Genomic DNA, 22,460 nt, shown 5'->3' with positions numbered 1-22,460 from the left:
TATATGTCTAGCAAATTACTATAACAATCAATTTCCAAATAAATAAGATTTATGATTAATTAGCAATTAAAGGTACATATAATCAAATTCCTAAAGAGCTATTTATCATAACAACAGGGAAGAGATTGTTCTCATAATTGATAATATTTTCTTCTACTTTCCTACACATCTTTAAATTGCCTTGTGTCTTCGCGTTCGCTTGATAGAAAGCGAAAGAGGAAAGGTAGGAGGAAGGTCAGAGAGTAACAACGGCGTGGTAGAGTGATTGTAAGTAAAGTGGAAGAGACCTTCCAGTCGGTCGAAAGCTGGCAAGAAAGAATGGTCGAAGGTAAGAAGAAGAAGAAGAAAAGAAGAAGAAGAAGAAGAAGAAGAATAGTAAGAGTAATAGTAAGAGTAAGAGTAAGAGTAAGAGTAAGAGTAAGAGTAAGAGTAAGAGTAAGAGTAAGAGTAAGAGTAAGGGGAAGAAAAAGATATCAGGAATATTGGTCATTTGACAAACAAAGAAAGAGAGAGAGTGGTTACTATGAGGTACGTTCGTGGTGAGATACGAGAAAGGGTTCCAAGCCCGGCGTGGAAATCTAAATCGGCGAGAGTACTCCGTACTCGGCTTGCCGCACAATTACCGGGCGGCGAGTGTCGAGGAACCCCCTTTATATTAATAGTTGAGATAGTCGAGCGTGTCGGTGCGATGAGGGCCAACCAAGAGGGAAGAGCGAGCGAGAGAGAGAGAGAGAGAGTGAAAGAGAGTGAGAGTAAGAGAGTGCTAGAAGGGTGAGAGGGAGGAGAGGATGTGTCGATGGCGAGGAACGAAAAGGAGAGGGAGAACGAAGAAAAGAGAAGGAGGACGCACTATCGTGAGTCACGAAGAAGAGAGAAAGAGAGAGAGAGAGAGAGAGGGTACGAGAGGGGGCCTCGAAATGATAGATAGGAGGACGGGATACCACGGACCCCTTGCAACACCGTTGCTTCAGTTTCAGTTCGCGATGGAGGCTACTTGCTCCTTTTAGCTGGTACCACTGTGACTCTTCTGTTCACGAAGAGAAAGAAAGAGAAACAGAAAGAAAGAGAGAGAGAGAGAAAGAGAAGAGGGTAAAAGTTATTACTAGAGGGTGGTTAGTACCATGTGAATGAGATAAAGTAAACGCGTTTGAGAAGAAGATATATATATAGGAGTACGGTGGCGCGAATTAGTTTCGAAGATTTCTCGAAGGGTTGCCTTCGTTAAGGGGTAGGAATAGTGGTTCTTAAGAGAATTGTTGAACGTAAAAAGAAAGAAAGAGGCCCAGACCAATAGGTTGAGACAAAACACGGAGGTAGCCGGATGTTGGACGGTGCAGTGATTCGATTGATTCGTTGAAGAGTGTTCGTGGCTTCCACCGAACTTCCGAGTGCCGCGTTAAATGCGTGCTCGTACGGGCGTACGTGTGACTTGTCCTATGGTAGCGCCGGTCGTACAACATACCGTGATAGCTTTGGCTAGCATCGTGTGTGACCACACGCCGAGAAAGCTCCGCCTGGTGGAGAAGGACCACGAGAAATAAAGAGAGAGAAAAAGAGAGAGAGGAGAAAGAAGAGAGAGAAGAGATAGAGAGAAAGAAAGACCAAAGGTGGTAGTGGTATTTTAGTGGTGGTTGATGGTCGTGGTGGTCTTTCAAGACGCTAAGAAGGTATTGAAAAATAAATTCCCTTTTCTTTTCTCTCTTAATATTTTAAAGTGCTTCAAATACTTCCTCCTTACACACACGACAAACAAATTTTGATAAAGCATAGATATACAAAATGTATATATCAATAACTTCGTTAAAGTTTCTTTCATTTCATTAATTATGTTCATTGATTATAGCTTGAAATAAAATACCGTATTACGGTAAAGAATAATCATGTAGATTAAAAAAAATATCGCATGATTTTATATATTCGCAAGAGATTAGTATTTGTCTTCCACATTAGAAGACACAATTTCTTATAAAAAGAAAAAATATCTATATGAGCTGTGATAGCAACGAGTAAAGGAGAATAAGAAAGCGAGAAGAAGTTTAACGGTGAAACTGCAAACGAAACGAATAAAAAGAGAGAGAGAGAAAAAGAAAGAAAAGCTGAAGGCGTGCGAAGTGGGATGACATTGTTTGCACCCGTGACGTCACTCGTAATTCTAACGAACAATGAGAGTGCACGCGTGCATGAACGCATATTCGCGTTGCCGCGACCCAGAGTTTAGGGTTACTCCTCTTCGAATGAGAATAGTCAAGAGATTGCTTCTACTTTTCTTAGATGAAAACAACAATAAGCATTTCATTAGCTCTTTTCTTTGAAACCTTTTATTTTTTCAAGATAAGATTTTCATTGATATCTCTGAGAAGTTTCGTTAATGATTTAAAAAACCAATGAAAAAATTCTTTTGTCCAAAAACATGTCGATATTAGAGACATTCGATGCTTTTTTGAATTTCTCTATTCATTCCAAAGTGATGCATATTAAATTACAATGATTAATGTTTCTCTGTCTAATAAAGTGTCTAATGTTACAATGATAAATGTTTCTCTATCTAATAAATTAATCTTGTTTTCGTTCGCGTTAAAGATAACAATATTTGCGATAAAAAGATATAGTATCATGTGGAAGTATATTAAGTAACAGGGAGCAACGTGTAAATGTCGAACTATTTCTACAATTTCCAAGCTATTACTAATAATAATAATATATATATATTTAAACGCGAGTCTAGAGCCAACGACAGTCTCATTGCAACTACGACGCTGTGCAGATGCATTTTGTCTGTGTGAAAAGGTATTTTTTGTAATTGAAATTGATTAATGAAGAATATATGTAATCAAGATAATCACCTGACGACCACAACAAAGACAAGAAATATATGACAATAAGATTAGTTATTTTTATTTACTACTACATTCTGTATTATACGGAAGTGCAGTTAGAGCCAACAATATTTTTACTTCGATCATGTCAAGTGGGCGTCACATACGAATACATACCGCGCGAGCGCAAATAAATTGTATATATATATATATATGTACATTAAGTATCCTTTATTTATTCTTACAATCGAATTATATAAGAAATATTAAATAAAATTTCATTTAATTTCTATCTTATATATATATATATATATATGTATAACACATGTATGTATTTCACATGCATTTTTATTGTAAAAATTCTTCAGCAATTATCGAGTACTTTTTTGAATAGATAGATATAAAAAGAAAACAAAGTTATCTCTTTTAATTATGCCTTTTCATTTATTGTTTTATGATCTTCTATAAAAAGCATATTTCTTTCTTTCTATTAGGAGCCTTCTCGTTATATTTGCTTATTGTATCGTCTTTTGAACTTATTACGAGATACGAATTGTTGACACTTCTTATCAGAATAATCTAATGAAAAGATATAAATGAATAACGGATATTATACTAATTTGAATTTGATCGTTGATGCTGATAAAAATTTCAATTGAATAAATCTATTCGAAACAAACAGATTAATAAAAAATATGGAAATAACGTGATAAAACATATTTTTCGTATTGCTTTAAATATTATCGATATCGATAAGTTATATCAAATAATTCTAAATTAATAATTATAGGATGTATTACTTGAACTTTGTTCATTATCACGATTTATTTTGAAATCAAATATCTACATCTATATCTGTTACTATCTAGTGATTAATTTATAGTGATTAAAGTGATGAAAAAAAAGCATTCTTATTTAATAAATATGATAATTTTAGAGATTTTAGACAAAATATTAACAAAATTAGTTTTTTCTTTAAAATAGATATTAGCAGTTACGTTTATATTTATCCAGTAGACCGAGAAATATATATATGACACATCGATATCATTTGGAGATATGAATATGTCAATAATTACGACAGAAAAACTGCACGATCGTTTGCTTCTAATTGGCCAATGTTTTTTTTTCCACGTTGACCATGTTCTTATTATTATTGCGCGACTTTGACATAAAACAACGAACAAAACTTATAGCTAAACGTCTAAATCATCGGCAATATCGTGACAGTCTTAATTTAGAGTCTACCAGCAAGGAATCCTCTTTTTCTTCTTTCCTCTTCTTCTTCTATCTTTCTGTGTCATTCATGCATATACACGAATACATACATACATATACATATGCACACAAATTCACCAATGGATCGAGTCGTATCCCTCTCGCTATGCACTTTTCAGTCTCCTCACTGCAATCCTACGAGCACTTGCATTTTATCTTTTGTGTTTTTATTTTCTTTTTCCTTGACTTCCTTTTCGATTCTTTCTCTCTCTCTCTCTCCCTCTCTCCCCTTTTCTTTCTTCTTTTTCTTGTTTAATTCTCGATCGAGATTGTTAAGAAATGAAATATAAAAGCAAATTATGCGTAATAAAATTTTATAATCTTCGACTGAATGAATTGTTTTTCAAAAATAATAGTTTTATTAATTTAATAAACCGATATTTCTCTCTCTCTCTCTCTCTCGAATCTTTTGAAAGACAACGTTAAAAGATTCTTCGAGAGATGTTCTCTCATTGCGAGTTAGCGAATCTCTGCAAATAAGAAATATTTTTCTAACGATTAGATCTTTTCTAATTGATATAAACGAATAAAAAAAGATGTATATTTTATTAAGTAAATATATTACTTTCAATCGATGTTTTTTGTTTGTTGCAATGATAAACAAATGGAATATAAGAATAAAAATGTAAATAATTGCATACCTTCTCGTAATGTATCAGAATGAAGATAATATAATTTAAAAATTCGATATAATAGGAAAGTTAGAGAGACCGTCGAAAATTAGACGGAAGTTCGTTCACTTTGATTTGATTTTATGCATTTGGCACAGTCGACTGGCAAATTACACGATTTGCTACGATTCCCTCCTTTGTAAGAATATTTCGTAAATTTCAATGAGACATTAGCCGAATAAAAAAATACAAATTACATTTTAATATTTAATTAAGATAGAGAAAACATTTATAATTAATTATGATAAAGATACAATTTTAATTAAAAATAATGAAAATAGTAATACCTACTAAACGCGAAAACACATTGACATATTTAGATAAGAATAATTAATCAATGAATTATTTTTCTATTTCAATCTAAGTTATCGAAGCTTTCTCCTTTTGCTACTTATCGATGATCATTAAATTCATTACGATCGGAAATATTGTGCCGGCAAATAATATTTGCGAAGCGGACGAACAGATAGGAGCCATTTAAACGAATGATAAGGGGAGGGTTATATTATCACTTCGCAGTACCCGGCCACGGTTTCGCAACGCTTCGTTCTTTCTCTCTCTCTCTCTCTCTCTGTCTCTCCCTTTCTTTCTCTTTCTTCTCTCTCACTCTTTCGTTCTTGAAGAATAAACGAATGAATTAAAATTTTGGTTAAACGATTAGAAAATTGTGTTCCTTAACAAAAAAATATATGGGTATATAATAAAAAAAGAGACCATAAATTCATAAATATTCCGTCTTATTTATTTTTCATTGAAATGCACAACATAATTCTTTCCATATATATTTATAAATATATGCGTGTACGCGTATTTGTGTTAATCAATGATAAATTAAAATTACTTTTTACTAAATGTCGATCATTAAAAGAAAAGGACAATTATTGTATCACCTGTTGCCCCTTTCGATTATCCTTAATAGTAATCATAGCTCATATTAAAATCGTCCACGCGACGCACACGCGAGTCGAGTTTTAAATAAAAAAACATGACAAGGCGTAGAGGTTTTTACATAGATATAAATATGTATTTACATGAGAGGAATGTAAATCACGCACGAGAAACGTTTCTAATTTGCGAGACATTCGTATGCGTTTACGATTAATATTTACGAGCGGTAACTCGATCTTAACTATGTATTTTTCTTGTTTATTTGTTTTTCATTGATAAATAAAATCGTTTTCCATTACATTAGATTACAATGAATAATAAAGAGTTATTTTCCGAGTAAAGTTTTTACTAGCAATTACTTTTTACGTTTACTTTCGTTTAATGATTTTATTTGGGTAACGCGTAAAAATTTGATACGATTTATCTTTCGCTTTATCTAAATGTAATGCTCGAGATGTAATGGAAGTAAAATATTTATTGCATATTTAAATATAAGTACTAGCCTAGATAATAATATAGATATTTTATATATTTCTAATTTAATTATAAAATAATAGTTCTCTTTTTTTTTCATTTAAAAAAATACAGACACATTTTTCGAAAAGAACTTCTTAATTAAAAAGTTTTGAAATTCTTAATTAACTTAATTTATTATTGTCACGATCTCTCCTCATTTATCTGACATTAATATGAAATGCTTAAGAAAAAGCGAGAAAGAGATATATAGATAAATAGAGAGTGAAAGAGAGAGAGAGAGAGAGAGAGAAAGAAGGAGAGGAGATCTGAGGGTTATAAGAATCGTAGAGAAGTAGGTTTATATAGTTCCTCTGATCAGTCGGTTGAATGATCAAAGAAACGAAAAGGGCGATTTGTTTTCAGAAAAGCGGAAGAGCAGCGGACGGACCTTGCTTACGTTAAATCTGAAGAAGGAAGAGGAGAAGGAAGAGGAGAAGGAAGAGGTGGTGGGGTTGTTGTGGTGGTGGTGGGTGTCGGCAGCCACCGAGATAACGTCATCGAAGATGATGCACGAGAGGATCAGAAGAGTGTCGGTCTTCTCCGGTAATGGTTGATTAGTAGAAGCTTCTCATGTATTAAAAGAAATGCACGTGTTTGATCATAGTGCGAACAGGACAGTTCGGTACCTGACAGTTCGGCACCAATCGGAAATCGACTTAGTCTTATTTCGAGCTCCTTAGCGCATGCGTATGTGCGCTTTTCGATCCTCCTCTCTCAAGCTCTTTTTCGTATAATTTATATATCTATACATACATATCTTTGAATCTATTTGACACGTGGAAGTGGTGCAACAACGACAACGACGACGAAGAAGAGGAAAAGGAAGAGGAAGAAAAGGAAGAAGAAGAGGAAGAAGAAGAGGAAGAAGAAGAGGAAGAAGAAGAAGAAGAGGAAGAAAAAAAAGAAGAAGAAGAAAAACGAGGGCGACCTCGACAGACGACACTTTGATTCACCAAGCATAAAGCTCAGCCAGCCGCGAATTAAACGTCGCAAAATATCGCAAGTAAGAAAAAGCAAAAGTGACCGAAGTTACTTACTTCCTTTCTCCTAATTAAAGCAGTCGGTGAGTTAACGTTGGAATTAGAATTAACGTGCTTTTGTTTAGTTTTCTTTTTTTTTTTTAATTTATGAACGTGAAGTGTATTCTCACATCAGATACGGAACCATATCTCGTTGTTGAGCGACGATTTAGAAAGGGACTAATTTTGAATTTGATGAATTTCAATCGTCTACGTAATGTTCGGTTTGATGTTACCTATTGAGATTATTATTATTATTATGGTGGTTATTATCGATAAGAAAAAGTAAGAGAAAAGATATTAGATTATGAAAGAATGAGCATCGATCAACATTTGTTCTTAGATCGTCGTCTCAAAGTAAGAAGTAAAAGAAGAAGAAGAAGGTATATACGTTCGTTCTCCCGTAGAAGGGTGTCTCGAAAGTAGACGAGGCCGAGCACTGATCAGACGCGATAGAAACACCGTTCGAAGCTTCCCACTTTTAGGTTTGTTCTTTTTGGAAAAGAGTAGGAAAAGTTTGATTTTTTGTTCGTGTTCGACATGAGAGATAAAAGGCAAGAGATATTTCGAAGGAACTTCAAGTTTTTCTTAATTCGAGGGGTACGCTCGATTCTTTGATAACGAGTGCTTTAGAAAAAGTTGAAAAAGTGTTTCCTTCTCTCAAAAGAGAAGAAATTAAAGAGAAAAAGAGAGAGAGAGAGAAATAGAAGAAAAGAAGAAGAAAGAGATTAGTTCGAAGTCGTGTGGCCATCTTCGGTGTGAGGATGAGCTACGGCGGTCATGCCGTGTAATTCGAAGGGACACCACGTGAATCACGTCTCATCGTGCCGAACTATCCTAGTCGTTATCCTCGTCGTCGTCGTTGTCACCGTCACACTGACGCTGTTGAAGCGCGACGGAGTGCTAGCAGCGTTAAAAAGATGAGCTCGATCGACTTCGATGAGGTGCTTCTACATGTGGGAGAGAAGGGCCGATATCAAAACATCATGTATTATCTTCTATGTATACCTGCAACCCTTCCGGCTGCGTTTCTGGCCTTCTCTCAGGTAAGTACCCTTACTTATTTTTTATTTTATATTAATAATTTTTTGTTAATAATCGATCAATTCCTAAATTCGATTACTTCGATGATACTTCTTCATTTGATAGATAAAATTTGTTATATTAATTTCTCTACTTTTTTTTTTCTCCATACGCGGACGTAATATTTGGATATCTTTTTTTTCAAATACCAAGTACATTTATTTTAAATCAAAATAACAAATTTTAATAATCATACAAATATGATGTACGAATTGTGTAAACCACATTTTCTTATACTTCATTTATATTTCCAAATTTTTTTATATTATACGAAATGAAAATAGAAACGTTTATTAATCAATGATGATTTCTATATTTTGTTTTTTTCATTTAACTCCGATCGATTTTACGTCATCGAACAATATTTGCCGTCAGTCAACCCAACCGTTAATACCCTTGATAATATTAGTTAGTTTACGTAAGCGATTTTAAATATCCTACGTTGAAGGAAATATTTTCAAAAATAATATAATTCGATATACATATAGAATAGATCATATCGAACACGTGCGGTCACGTATCGTGTATTAGATGGTATATAACAAGTTCTTTTTTTTTTAATTTTTATAATTAGTTTCCTGTAGTTAGCTAGTTATCCTCTAATTTCAGTAAAAATCTTGTCATATTAATCTTGGAATATAAACTGATCGCAATTAAAAAAATATGTATAGAGGAAAAAGTAGTGATTACCACGCCCGTTGTGAATCACGTTTTTGTTTTGCATTTCATTAATCTTGCTTTTATCCTCAATATCGTTTGCAGATTTATTCGTATGCCGATTAATTTTTCATTAATTATACTGATACTTTGTATCAGATAAAAGTATTATGCGGATTATTTTAATGTCTACATTCTATTCGAAAGATATTCAATTACATTACCTCGTTAAATAAAACGAACATTTTATTCGTATTACCGCGATGAGAATCTTCAAAGATTTTTCAAACAATTCTTTTCCTTATTTAGCTCGTCTTTTTCGAGCATAATAAATAAAAAAATAAAAGGAAAAAAAATAACTCGCAGACGTGAATAGCCTTTTTCCAATAATCGTCACTCACGCGCAAATCTCGTTTCATGAGAAACGAATTAGAATTAGCATCGTCTCATTGACGCTTACGATCTTCGAAACCTGCCGACGAATGTTAATTTTCCGTTTTAGATAGTAGCAATATTTATTTATGCAGCTGCATTGCAAGTTACATGATTTCAAAGAACTTCATTGATCAGTCACATATCAAAACTAAAAGAGATTATCGTGGGTATCGTTAAATAAACAATCTTGTATGTAAAATTTGAATATCTATTTCTTGAAAAGTTTTTACCTCCTTTGATTTAGCAAAGATCAAAGATTTACCCAGGAAAATTTCAAATGACAATATATGCGGGATATATACGGGCAATTGCAACATGCAACGTGTAAACAGATTATTTTTAGTAGTATAAGATATGAATAAAATTGTGTTTTATAAATTTATATAATATTTTTAAAAGATTATAATTAAAAATAATAATTAACGATTGAAGTTAATGATTAGAATTATTTGAAAAAATAACATCGTTTAATAGTATTAGAAAAGTTTGAAATATTTCTAAATAGGTGTTCGTGAGTGCCTCACCAGAACACTGGTGCAGAATACCAGAATTGGAAAATTTGACGGGGTTGATGACCTTGGAAGAGAAGAAGGCTCTTTCTTTGCCATACTCCATAAAAGCGGACGATAGGAGAGTTTATTCGAGATGTCAGATGTACGACGTCAATTATACAGAGATTATCGAATCGTGGTTGCAACGTGGAATATCACAAAATTCTAACAACACGATAAATTCACATTCGACCACGACGCCTTCCTCGACATCTTCGTATCATTCCACGAATCAATTACCGCCACCTCCTGTCAGTAGTCCTGATTGGCCAGTCAGCAAATGCCAACACGGTTGGATTTATGATAACAAGGATTATGACAGCACCCTTGTCACAGAGGTAAACTCGACTTTCTCTCTTTCATTAGATATTTCATTTTTTCATTAGATATATATTCATTCTCTTTTCATTAGATTTTCCTCTCTCTGTCTCTCTCTCTCTCTCGCTCTCTTTTCATTAGATATATTTTATAATTTTATAGAATACACATTTTTCAACAAAATTTACATAATTGGAGTGTGAATAAGTTTCCTCGGAAATTTTCAGTAAGTAGCTTTTCCTTTCCAGGTAACATTTATCTTCTGAGTAAGCGTAATACTAAGTAATCTCGATTAACGACCACTAACGAGGTAATCCGAAGAATAATTTATTAATTAAGTAGTCAACCCTTTTAACTTATGGTCATTGGACCATTCATTATTAAATAATTGTCGTTATATTTTATGAAGGTACATCATGGTAAATATGAAATTGTAAGATGGAGTTGGTTGACTGCTTCTTTCTTACTCGGTTTCTCGTCGTTGTTCAGTCATGCTATTTGCATAATACTCCTACTACGTCTTGGTAATTGTCAACGTCAAATTTCATCTTCGTGGAGCATCGGGTTTCACGACCTACTTTGCCTTGGCCTTTGGCTGCGTTGTATTCTATTTTTTTTTGTGAACATCGTTTTTTCTAATTAGAAGTGTCCATAAGTGTCCATCGAACAAATTCTTTTGTTTTTGCTCTCAATCGACTGAATATTTAAGAAATTAATTAATAATTAATAGCGTACCATCGTGTTACGTGTAAAATGCGTGCTCGTTTAAAAAAACATTTTCATTATTCTTTAGTTAACTTCACAAGACAGAAACAAACAAATAAGCTCGTTGAAACGACAAATTATGAAATTAATGCGAATTTGTAAAATTAATTGAAGCTTCGTTTATCTTCAACGAGATATTAAAATTCTAAATGAAAACTAAGAATAAAAAGAGAATACATGAGTTTGTTTTTGTGGATCTCATATATCGTGCATTTAAATATGTAGATACATTTTGAGAAATTCTTTGTTTAGGAAAAGTTTGTGGTCACATGGCGACGTCTTGTAAGTGTCTATTAAAGCGGTTATTAAATTGTCGCAATTAGACAACACACGGTGACTACGAGCTATTAGCGCAACGAGAAACATAACTCGCCGGGTCGAGGATCTACGACTGTTCTCCTTTTCTCTCTCTTTCTTTCTTTCGTTTTTTGCTATGCGATCGCCAAAGCTCGTGATATAGAAACATATTCTAAATTTCAAGTCGGAATTAATTATTTCAAGTGTATCATCTTCCTACTTGGACGTTTAAAAATACCCATTAAATTGACAAAAACATTGTTGCACATATGATTCGAATTAATATATTTTTTCTTATTCTTACAATACGTTTCTACATAATCCTTACAAGAATCAATATAATAATATAATTATCGATATATATGCTATATTTAATAAATAATTACTTAGCAAAATTTCATGTATTATTGACCGATCACGAGTATGCTCGCGTTTGCACAATATAACCAAATTATATAATTATTGTAATATTCAATTGTATAAGTTGTTACTATAATATTATTTATTGTGTTTCATGATTTTTACTTTCCACTTTAATATTCCAATTTGATTATTCTAAAATTTCTATTATTTTCATTTAACTGTAAACATGAAACATATTAGGTTTTTGCATATAATAGCTAATCAACAATATATTAAAGTTATCTTAATGATTTAAATAATGGCTTTTAAAAACACGTGTCACCAAATTGTAACGAGACCGCAAAAGAGTAATGAACAAAAATATAAAAATAATCAGGTTGATGTAAAACAAAATAGATGGTCAATGACATCCATCATCAACACACAAATGGTTCTTAAAAGAAACAAACGTGAGTTATCTTACATCGAAGATGGAGTTTCTCGTGGGTGATAGTTATGAGTTATACTCGATGTAGAAAATTTCTGAAGAAAAATGAAAGAGAGAGAGAAAGAGAAAGAATGTCAACAGGTGAACAAGGTTGATGAGCAACAGAGTGACTGGCCGATAGGTTGCAGCTCTGGTGGCGTCAGCAATTGCCGTCCAATTTACCTACCCCCGCATCCGGTCATGTGATATGTAACATCAAACGCCTCGCACAACGCTGCTTACTACTCTCTGCATATGTCGAGGGTATATGTCCCCACATATTTCACGCGATACTGTTTTGCCATAGTAGCCAGACTGCTAGACGCCAATTTTAAACTTTCCTTATTCCTTTTCGTAGAGATAACATTAGATTTTGTTAGAGTCTTACACATTCGTCTTTGAACTATTTTCGATTAAAATTATTTTTATAAACTATTTCTTTATTGCAATCGAATAGATAAGAAAAATATTAATCCTTACTGATAACGATTAGGAAGATAGAGGGAGGGGTGGAGATCAGGGGGGGAGGTAGATGTTATACATTATTTATCTAATAATAATAATAATAATAATATACTTTATATTAATAAAAAAAAAATCCTTGAAAAAAAGCTTATAATATCTCAATTTGATTATTAAACGTATACGTGTTTTCTTGTTATGTTTAATAAACAAAGATTAAAGAAGAACTATCAATATTCTGTTATGTAGATCAAGTATCCGCGATGGTGAATGAAATTCGACAGAACGTTGTTTTTTTTCCTTTCTTTCTTTTTTTAAATGAATCGTTTAAAAAAAATGGGGCCGTTTGTTCCAGTTCGTGTTAGGAGAATTTGCTAGCGCTAACTCCTACCGGCTCTAGCAATGCAGAGGGTATATTACCGCGTATTTACACGCTCCGGATTTACGCAGACACATGACGCAAAGAGCCATCGAGGCAAATCCTGTCCTTCCGTTTTCCGTTCTTCATCGCTCTCACTTTCTACCGCACGAAGTGCTTCGTGATACGTTAACCACCCCTTCGTAACGTTAAACGCATAGCTTTCTTCCTTCCCGCATTGGAAAACGATGAAAACGAAACGTTAATCGTTTTAATTAAAAACGATCAACTACTCTCCGCTACCTATCGATCCTTTCGAGACACGAAAAAAAAGAAAAGTGACGACAAGGTGCAATTGATCGGTTTAAGTGTAATTGTAAGTTAAGATCGGTTACGAAATCCAATAAAATATAGTTTGCGAGAAACGACTAGTTGTGTAACAATTGAAACTTTTCTACATTCCGACCATTTTATTAACGTACGTATGTACGTGATTGTGCTGATTGAAACCAATTTGACGGAGGCTTATACTTTAAACGATTTTTGCACGAAATTATTTGCAACGATTAATCATTGTTGTGTGTTCTTAACTTAATTGTTATTAATTGCAATCTAATATTTATAGTTTATGAATTCAATAGAATTTTGTGATATTATTATTTTTTATTTATAACGAGATATTAGAACGTAATGAAAAATTTGCAAGATTGATTTGGTAGCTTCTCGTTCCCCGACACAGAAGTCGTCGCTCGATGAGTTTACCGGCCACATGTCGACACACGGAAAAGACAATGACCCGTTCCGTAGTATATCGTGCTGGCTGAAATAGTTAATACGAACCTCCTAAATCGAGCACAATAATAAATCATAAGATCGGAAGTAATGCTCAGAAGCAGACCAGCCCACGCGAAACGTTATGTTAATGTATCTGTCATACTTATTCTTTCTATTTTTATTTTTTCCTGCTTCTTCGATGCTTCTTCGATGTTTCTTTGATGTCTTAGGATGTGGACAAAGTGAAAAATAAATGTCATTTTTTCAAATCTTTCATACGATATTCATATTACTTCTACATAGAATAATTTTGATAAGTTAAAATCGTAAACATTGGATTGATATCAAACGAAGTAGGTATATCGAATATATCGAAATGTTCGTCGATCATGATCAGTACGGAATCTCTAGAGACGTATTTTCATGGGGATCGCCGTATGATATACCTATTCGCGGTCATATCAATAAAATTTTCGAAGTGTGTCAGGGTGATAAAATCTATATGTGTGTATCATATCCCATCGTCCTTTGCGTGTACTCGCGTACGTTGCCCTTGACAATAATTCAATAGCATATTATTATACGCGAGTGCTCCTGTCTTCCCGACGCAATTTACCTTTTGCGTTTCACGCAGACATTAAAAGTCCGTGAGTGTCAATTTGCTTAAATCAAAGTTCGTGTTAAACCCATTAACGCCCACCGGGAAACTTTATTTGCCGGGGCCTAATAGACACTCAATTAAGATTTGGCTTATTTGAATATGTTTACTGACGAGTAAAATGGTATTTCTTTACTTAAACACGCGAATAAAGGATAGAGTGTATTAATTCGTTTCGCTTAGACTGTCTTCCTTGAATTAACACTATTTCTACCACGATTAGGTGTATACGACCGAATTATTATTACGATCGAAAGATATCTTTTGACACCTTCGAGTTTGAGTGCAAATATCTTGGGAATAACTGTTTAAAACTAATTTCTGTTTAATATTTTTTATTTTAAGATACCATAGAATTAATTCAACAACCATTATAGGAAAATTTACTAAGGAAAAACGATTAAATTAATGATAATATTATTAATGAAAAATTTCGACAGGTATCGTTTAACATCTTTGGTAAAAATAGTGTTAAGAAAAAAGAAAGAATTGTCTTTCCCTTTTCTGTAGATATGTACTATCCGATCAAAGAAATCAAGTTTTTATTATAATAATCCACAAGGTAATTTTTCTAGGAATTTGTTTTTATTCATTGTTATTATTTTTTATTTATTATCAGATATATTGGATTCCTACTTCATTTAATTTTTCCAGAAACATACAAAATTAAATGTCAAAATTAAGAAAAAGCGAATCAAATAATCTCTTTTTATTTATTGTTATTATTAGATATTACTAGATACTATTAATACTTGACACAAAATTTATTATATTATTGCATGATTGATATGTTAGACAATTAACGAATAACTATCTATTAACATTTTCTATGCATATACTTAAACCTTTTAATTAAATTGATAAATATAAAAACAGTCTTATTAAAAAATTAAGAAAAACAAGAAAGAAAGAGAAAAGAATCGAGTAACGCGTCAAAATAGATAAAAATAAAAAATCGAATAGATTTCTAGTTATTATTCATGATTATTATCATTAGGTATTATCAGATATTGTTAATATTTGGTGCCAAATTCATAATATTATTGCACGAAACATCTAACATCAGGTATCAAAATAAATACTAAGCAAACAATCAGATATCATTACAAATATTATTTAATACATATGCTTTATAATACATATATTAAATATATTAATGAATCGGCGAATAACAATGTACCAACATTTCTTATAAGTATACATAAATACTTTTTAAATGAATCAATAAACTAATCGATAAGAAAACGATCTTATTGAAAGAAAAACAAATAAAGAAAGATAGAAAGAAAGAAAGGGAGAGAAAGTAACCCTGAAGAACCCGATGGCATCAAAATAAATAAAAAGTAAAAAATCAAACATTGGATTGACATTGGATTGTAATTTGTATATATCTGTATAGACAAATTATAAAAATTATATACGGACCGTTTTGTTCTATAAACTTTTTGCCATTTCATAGGTAACTTCACAATACCATCCATTCAAAATTAATCTTTTTCTGCAAAAAAATTCAGAAACATATACTTAAGTATTTCGTAAGTCTAAATTTTTTTCAATTAAGCGAATTTTATAACGAATGAAACAAATGAAAATCTCTGATGATGCCGAATCAAGTGAATATTAATATATTATACTATCAACGAATAAGTATCTATTACAATTTCCTATTCGTATACTTAAATACCTCTTAATCAATTATTAAGCTAATCGATAAGAAAATTGTCTTATCCGAAAAAATAAAGAAAGAAAGAGAGAAAGATAGTAACGCGAAGAAGTAATGGCGTGTAAACGTGCGAGTCGCGAAAGAGTCGATCGAGTTTAGCGAGAAGGACAATAGGGAGTTTGGAAAGGTCGTTGGCGAGGGGTCAGCGAGGTAGCGGCCGGGGCACGTTCCTCCTGTCAACGGAGGGTGATGGACACCTCTCACTGTGGGAGCCTACCAACACACGGTTACATTACATACACATATTTACACCCACACGCATGCATGCATGACGTCGACGAACCGCGACCATCCATCGAGCTTTTGAGCGCGCGTGCACGCGCGAGCTCAACAGACGCCATTGAAGAGAAGACCACCCCCTCCATTCCACACTCGCATCATCAACCTCTCTCTCTCTCTCTTTCTCTCTCTCTTTGGACTCTCCACGAATCGCCGCGAATCACTATGTTACGCCGCGTTGACGATCAACGAATGACGTTGCGTGTGACGATCATGTTTTCACACGTGTGCTTACTTCGTTCTTTTTTTTCCTACACCTTTAATTTTCCTTACAAAATCTTTAATCATTCAAGACGATTATTATCTCCTTTTTTCTTTTTATTGTCAATATTTATTCCACTTATTTTTTCTATAATATGAATTATTCTTACCCTCTCACAAATTAGTTGTCACATTTGATATGTAATTGTTTATATGAATGTGACAACTAATTTGAAATTGAAAAAGTATATAGTAATAGTAATAGTATAGTGATGTTTTTAGATTGATCATTTTTTAAGTCAAATTCTTATAATATTATAGTATTGTAGATAAAAATGAAATTAGGTATCAAATATGAACCTACGTGTGACTATTCGTATTATTATAAAATATTTATGACTGACATTTTTACAAATATGAATTATGTAATATAATAACAATAATATTTTAGGAAAAGAGGTAATTAGATATTAAATATGATCGTACGTGACTGTTTTTTTTGTTATTATGAGTTATTACTAAATTATTGATAAAATATAATTAACAAATCTTTTTTAAAAAATTCGCATTAAACTTACAGTTGTAATCAATACTTAAAACATAAGTTGTTAAACTCATTTAGGAATAATTGATTTACTTGTCACTGATCGTCTCTAATCAATCGAACATTGAACCTGTCCAATATACCTCGTACTTTAGCGAACAAGTAATGGAGCTAGTCCTATCATTTGTTTTATAGTAATAGGGTCCTGACATACGGGTGTGTTACTCTATATGCAAGAGGGAAAAGTTACGAAATCATAGGGGTCAATGACTCGTGTCCTCCTTGTTATCATCACATTACATGCATGTAACTATAATCATTCATAACTTTATTTCGTGTAGTGAAAATAAATTTATCTGTCATTAAAATTTAATCAATATATATATGTTGGGACGTTACTTTGTAAAATCTGTTATTTCGTTAAATGATGCAACTCTGACGCAATTCTGACGCAACTCTGAAATAACTATACTGACCTTTTTAAATATGAAAGAAGTCAGAGTTACATACTTCAACTAGATAATGTATAAATTTACAAGAGTCGAGTAGTTAAAGTTTAAAATTGAAATTTGATTCTTAGATTAGATTCGATAGAACAACACGACTAACAGAACTTTGATTTTTAAAGTACAGGAAGAGATAAGAATGGATAACTATGAGCATTGTTGTAGAAAGAAAAGCAGACTTTAAAGATAGATCGAATTTTAATCTCATAATTTAATTACTCGCCTCTTGTAAATTCATATGTAACCTCATTATTTCTTAAAACTACTAATTGTAGTGTATAATAAAATTCTGTTTATATGCTTTCTCAAAAACGTCTAGTTGTTTCGGATAAAACTCAAGGTTTCCACGATTTAACTGAATTATACAATTTAACGCTGACATATATACATATATATAATGTCCCAATAAACATTCTACCGAGCATAGAAAAACAAAGAAATCGTTATTAGTTTATTAATAGTTTTACAATATTTTGTTTTTCATTTTAAAATATGAACCTCCAGTTATACAGTGTTAAAAAACAGTACAGTTACAGTTACAGTTAAAAAAAGTATGCCACATTTCAAAATAACTGTTTAAAGACAATTTATAATTTTTTAATTCGGTAAAACAACTTTTGGGATATTATGCTTATATAAATTCATAAAATAAAATGTGTGTGACACAAATCATTAAATGCTTAGTACGTTAGAACAAAATTGATCAGATATTTGAACTTAGCTGACTGTTACATACTTTAAAAGAAATTGAGATCAGCAGATTAGTATTTATATATATTAGAATAAGGATTTTAACAGCATCGTGCATCCACATAGCTAGACCTGGTATGCGACAACAGCTGGTGGCCTTCAACGTCAACGACATTTTTTTATGTTGGGAGCCTCTTTGGTAATGTTGTATTTGGATGGATCGCTGACAAATGGGGTAGAAGAACGGCCTTTTTCGCAATTCTCTTCTTAGAAGTTATCTTCTCGATCGCCACAAGTTTCAGTCCGAACTACGTTATCTATACGGCGTTGAGGACAGTGAATGGCCTATTTTTTCCTGCTATTTATCAGATACCTTTTATACTTGGTAATAAAAATAATTGTCTCTAGTATTTATTATTTTAATCACGATTATTATTTGATAGGCTTTATATTTCTAGCTTTAGAATTAATGGGTCCAAGATATAGGACTTTTGCTGGTATGGTCATCTGTATGTTCTTCGCTAGTGCAATGTCACTTCTTGCACTTCTGGTAAGATTTTAAGTATTATATATTGCAAATGACTTTTCATAGATATAAACGTGTAATAGCTGTTAGTTATTTTTACTCTGAGTATTTTCGCACGTAAAAGAAAGATAATTTAAACTGAAACCCGTAAAACTACGGAACATAAGTTTTTTTGAAGACATATAATAAAATTATATACAATTACTGAGCCAAGATTTATGATCATTCCGAAGAATATTCCGCCGATTGGAACGTTCAACGAACGTACATAAATCTTTCAAAGTAAATGAACAAATCTAACATTAAAAACGAATAACAGAACATCGTTTTGGTTTTTTTCTTAGGGTTATCTGTTAAGACATTGGTACACACTATCATTAGCCACTTCAGTACCATTCGTACTTCTCTTCAGCTATTATTGGATAATTCCTGAATCTCCAAGATGGCTTCTAAGTAAGAACAGAATAGATGAAGCAGAGGTGATCGTCCAGCACATGGCCAAAGTCAATGGCAAAACAGTACCATCCAACTTTTTGAGGCAAATGGAGGTAATACCAAGATGGAAATAATGTTAATTAAAATTCTTTACAAATCTCCACTTGTGTCGGTTTTGATTTCCACTTAAAATAAGCAATCTAAAGATCGTCAGACATTTTTCGTAGACGTTTACGATGTTTCCAGGTTGAGATAATGAAGAGGCAAGGTATCTCTTGCAATGGCAAGAACACTGGGAACGTCGTGCTAGATGTTGAAGGGGAAAACAGGTCGCCACCACCTTCCGCAACACCAATGGACCTCATCAGGAATCCAAATATTAGAAAGAAATTCTTCATTCTTGCTTTTGATTGGGTTGCGAATGCTGTAGTTTACAATGGATTATCCTACAACACGACGAACCTTGGTGTTTCCGATTACTTGGCCTTCTTCATCGGTATAGATATCAACGTTGCTCTTTTCTCGATAACTCGTCCTTGGTAAACGATCGTGCTCGTTATCACGACGACGGCAGTCTGCCTGTAAATATGTTTTTATCATACGTCATTGCGGCTGATGTTGCCTGCATAATGCGATCGCGTCTTCAACGACGACACACGCGTACCCGTCGCTTGATTGAAATGGACGCGAACCCATCTAAACGGTGAACGCACCGAGTAATATACAAAGGGGCTCACTGAAAATCAACACCCGAATGATAAACTATACGCTTTGTCGTTAAATTCTATTATTTGTTATTGCAACAAATTTTCTTATTTAGAATTAAGCAAATCTCGAGATATTTCTACTTATCGAGTAAGGTCTAACTGCTTCATTTTATTACTAAATTATTCAGCCAAAAGTCTATTATATGCCAATAATATTATTAGGTGGATTCATAAATAAGGATCATTATAGAACTTTCTTACAATGAAACAGCAAATATTTATGAATAAACCTAATAATTATCTAGTTATTGGAATCTATTAAATTATATCTTATAGACAGTAAATATAAGATTATGATTAGTAAGTTTATCAATCTTGTAATAATCGGGATAAAGAAATGAGTAAATTTTTTAGCCGTCATTAAAAAACTATTCTAATTAATCTTACAGGTGGTATTGTGGAAATTCCATCATACGTGATCACGTGGTACGCCATGGACAGGTTGGGAAGACGATGGGTCCTATGTTTGACAATGCTTCTAGGTGGAGTTGCCTGCGTCTCTTGCATGTTTGTACCCGAAGGTACATTTTTCAATAGCTAGATTTGAAATGTTCTATTTTTTTCAATGAACAACTTACACTCGTTGACCTTTGTCACAGTAGACGCTGTCTGGGTGACGGTATGCCTGGCAATGATCGGAAAATTCGGGATCGCAGCTTCCTTTGCTGTTTTTTACGTGTTCGTTGGTGAACTTTTACCTACGGTACTGAGGTCACAAGCAATGGGAATCGCCTCTTTCATTGCTGGTATCGGCCTACTCACTTTTCCTTACATCGTCCATCTTGCTGTCTACTCCAGAGTTTTACCATTGATCATAATGGGTTCCTTGAGTGTGGCCGGTGCTCTCACATCCATCTTCCTTCCGGAAACACTCAACATACATTTACCACAAACGATCGAGGAAGGTGAACACTTTGGCGCCGATTTCAAACTGTGGTCCTGTCCAATGATACCAAAGTTAGTGTCTTTTTTATCGAATGTATTTATACGAATTGATTTATTTATTTGGGTTCATTTTATTATAATTTTGCAATAGAATGATGAAATATGATATTTTGTGAGTTGAAAATATTTTCCCATATATTTTGGACGTTTGGATAAATTATTGTATTTGAACTTTAATTTTACAAATTCAAATGTGTAATAATATTTAAATCATAGCAACTGTCATTTATCATTATATGATAAAATCTTCTTATTGTTAATATACTTTTATGATACTTTTATGAACGAATATTCTTATTTTTTTAGGAAAGACGCTAAAAGAAAATCAGAAACCGTACCACTTAGATATCTGGTAAACGGAAAACCAGAAAGAATTGCGGCAAGAAAAATCGTAGAAGCAGAACAAGAAAGTCAAGAGGCGGAATTAATGAAACCATTGACAGATGATGTAGAAAAGGAGAAGGATGATGTAGAAAGAATGTCCGAGTCATCAAACGAAGAGACAGATCGTTTGAGAAAAATACAATGAGGAAGTTTTCCTTTATTTTCCGTTATTCCTAAAAGGATAAAGCTTCCTACTATTTCGTATTATAATTTGTCTCAGTATAGGCACACCGCATTGTGTATTTATTTTTCGATTTATAATGTATAATGCGTCCTCATTTGTAAAGCCTGTCCTGTGTGCCTGTTCAAATTCTCGTTTCTTCATTATAAAAGGATCGATCGATCTCTGTCGATCATCATCGATACGAAAATCGATGTCTTTTGTTTTCAGAGTAAGAAACAAAGAGAGAACTGAAAGATCGTACGTTTAATGCAATAAAATTTATAAAAATTCAAAGAAAAAGATCTAGAGGGGCTTCGTGATATAATAATATATATATATATAGTATTAAAACCGAAATTATTATTATTTATCGTAAATATTCTTGAAAATTTCTCTCGAAAGATGATACGGTTTGTTCGCGGAGTCGCTCGACGATTTAATTCTTTTATATATATATACGGTTTAATAATAATTAGCTAAACATTTTTCTACGTAAACGTAAAAGAAAAAAACGTTCTAACGACATCAGCTCTTCATACAAGTTTTTTGTTTTTTGCCATTACGTGTATAGAGACATCATAGATCGTTAGATGAATAGTTAGATTTCGCGATAAATAAGGAAAAATTCTTTTTAAGAACTTCGATTCACATTAACATTTAATATACATAGCTCTTCGTTTTTGTCTATATTAAAAAGTGTGATAAGTTTAATGTTTAAGGACATTTTTCAACATTTACAAGTCGCTCCAAGAGCGATTATCAGCACGAAAGATAAACTTCTCCTTACATTGTTCTTTTTTACAACATCGAATGGACCAAATCGAGATTACAACGCGAGGAGAAAATCGTCAAACGAACGAGCTATTTTCGATACTCTTCAATTGTAATACTTAAAGCGAGAATACATGAGAAGAAACCTAAA

General features: G+C 32.8%; 1 protein-coding gene across 4 annotated transcripts; it reads left to right on the top strand.

Moving 5' to 3' along the window:
• Nucleotides 1-914: 914 nt before the first annotated feature.
• Nucleotides 915-22,460, top strand: LOC122522001 (organic cation transporter 1-like). Of its 4 annotated transcripts, XM_043642774.1 has the most exons (11): nucleotides 915-1,667; nucleotides 6,533-7,172; nucleotides 7,532-8,234; nucleotides 9,869-10,252; nucleotides 18,445-18,703; nucleotides 18,777-18,868; nucleotides 19,189-19,392; nucleotides 19,526-19,775; nucleotides 20,436-20,567; nucleotides 20,646-21,003; nucleotides 21,298-22,460. In XM_043642774.1, exons 3-11 carry the CDS (start codon nucleotides 8,109-8,111, stop codon nucleotides 21,518-21,520), a joined length of 2,028 nt encoding a protein of 675 aa, XP_043498709.1. In that variant the 5' UTR covers nucleotides 915-1,667; nucleotides 6,533-7,172; nucleotides 7,532-8,108; the 3' UTR covers nucleotides 21,521-22,460. The 4 variants fall into 4 exon arrangements, with proteins under 4 accessions (XP_043498709.1, XP_043498733.1, XP_043498718.1 ...); XM_043642798.1 differs by having other exon boundaries at nucleotides 6,533-8,234; nucleotides 18,783-18,868; XM_043642783.1 differs by having other exon boundaries at nucleotides 6,517-8,234.

This window comes from Polistes fuscatus, unplaced genomic scaffold, assembly GCF_010416935.1.
Source record: "Polistes fuscatus isolate 324 unplaced genomic scaffold, CU_Pfus_HIC Scaffold1, whole genome shotgun sequence".
In the NCBI taxonomy this organism is placed as follows: Eukaryota; Metazoa; Arthropoda; class Insecta; order Hymenoptera; family Vespidae; genus Polistes; species Polistes fuscatus.
This window is presented reverse-complemented; position numbering and strand designations above follow the sequence as displayed.

Coding starts and splice junctions, on each gene's coding strand:
- LOC122522001 (XM_043642774.1), top strand. CDS start 8,109: ATGAGCTCGATCGACTTCGATGAGGTGCTTCTACATGTGGGAGAGAAG. Junction 18,704..18,776: donor TCAGATACCTTTTATACTTG/GTAATAAAAATA, acceptor TTATATTTCTAG/CTTTAGAATTAATGGGTCCA. Junction 20,568..20,645: donor TTGCATGTTTGTACCCGAAG/GTACATTTTTCA, acceptor CCTTTGTCACAG/TAGACGCTGTCTGGGTGACG.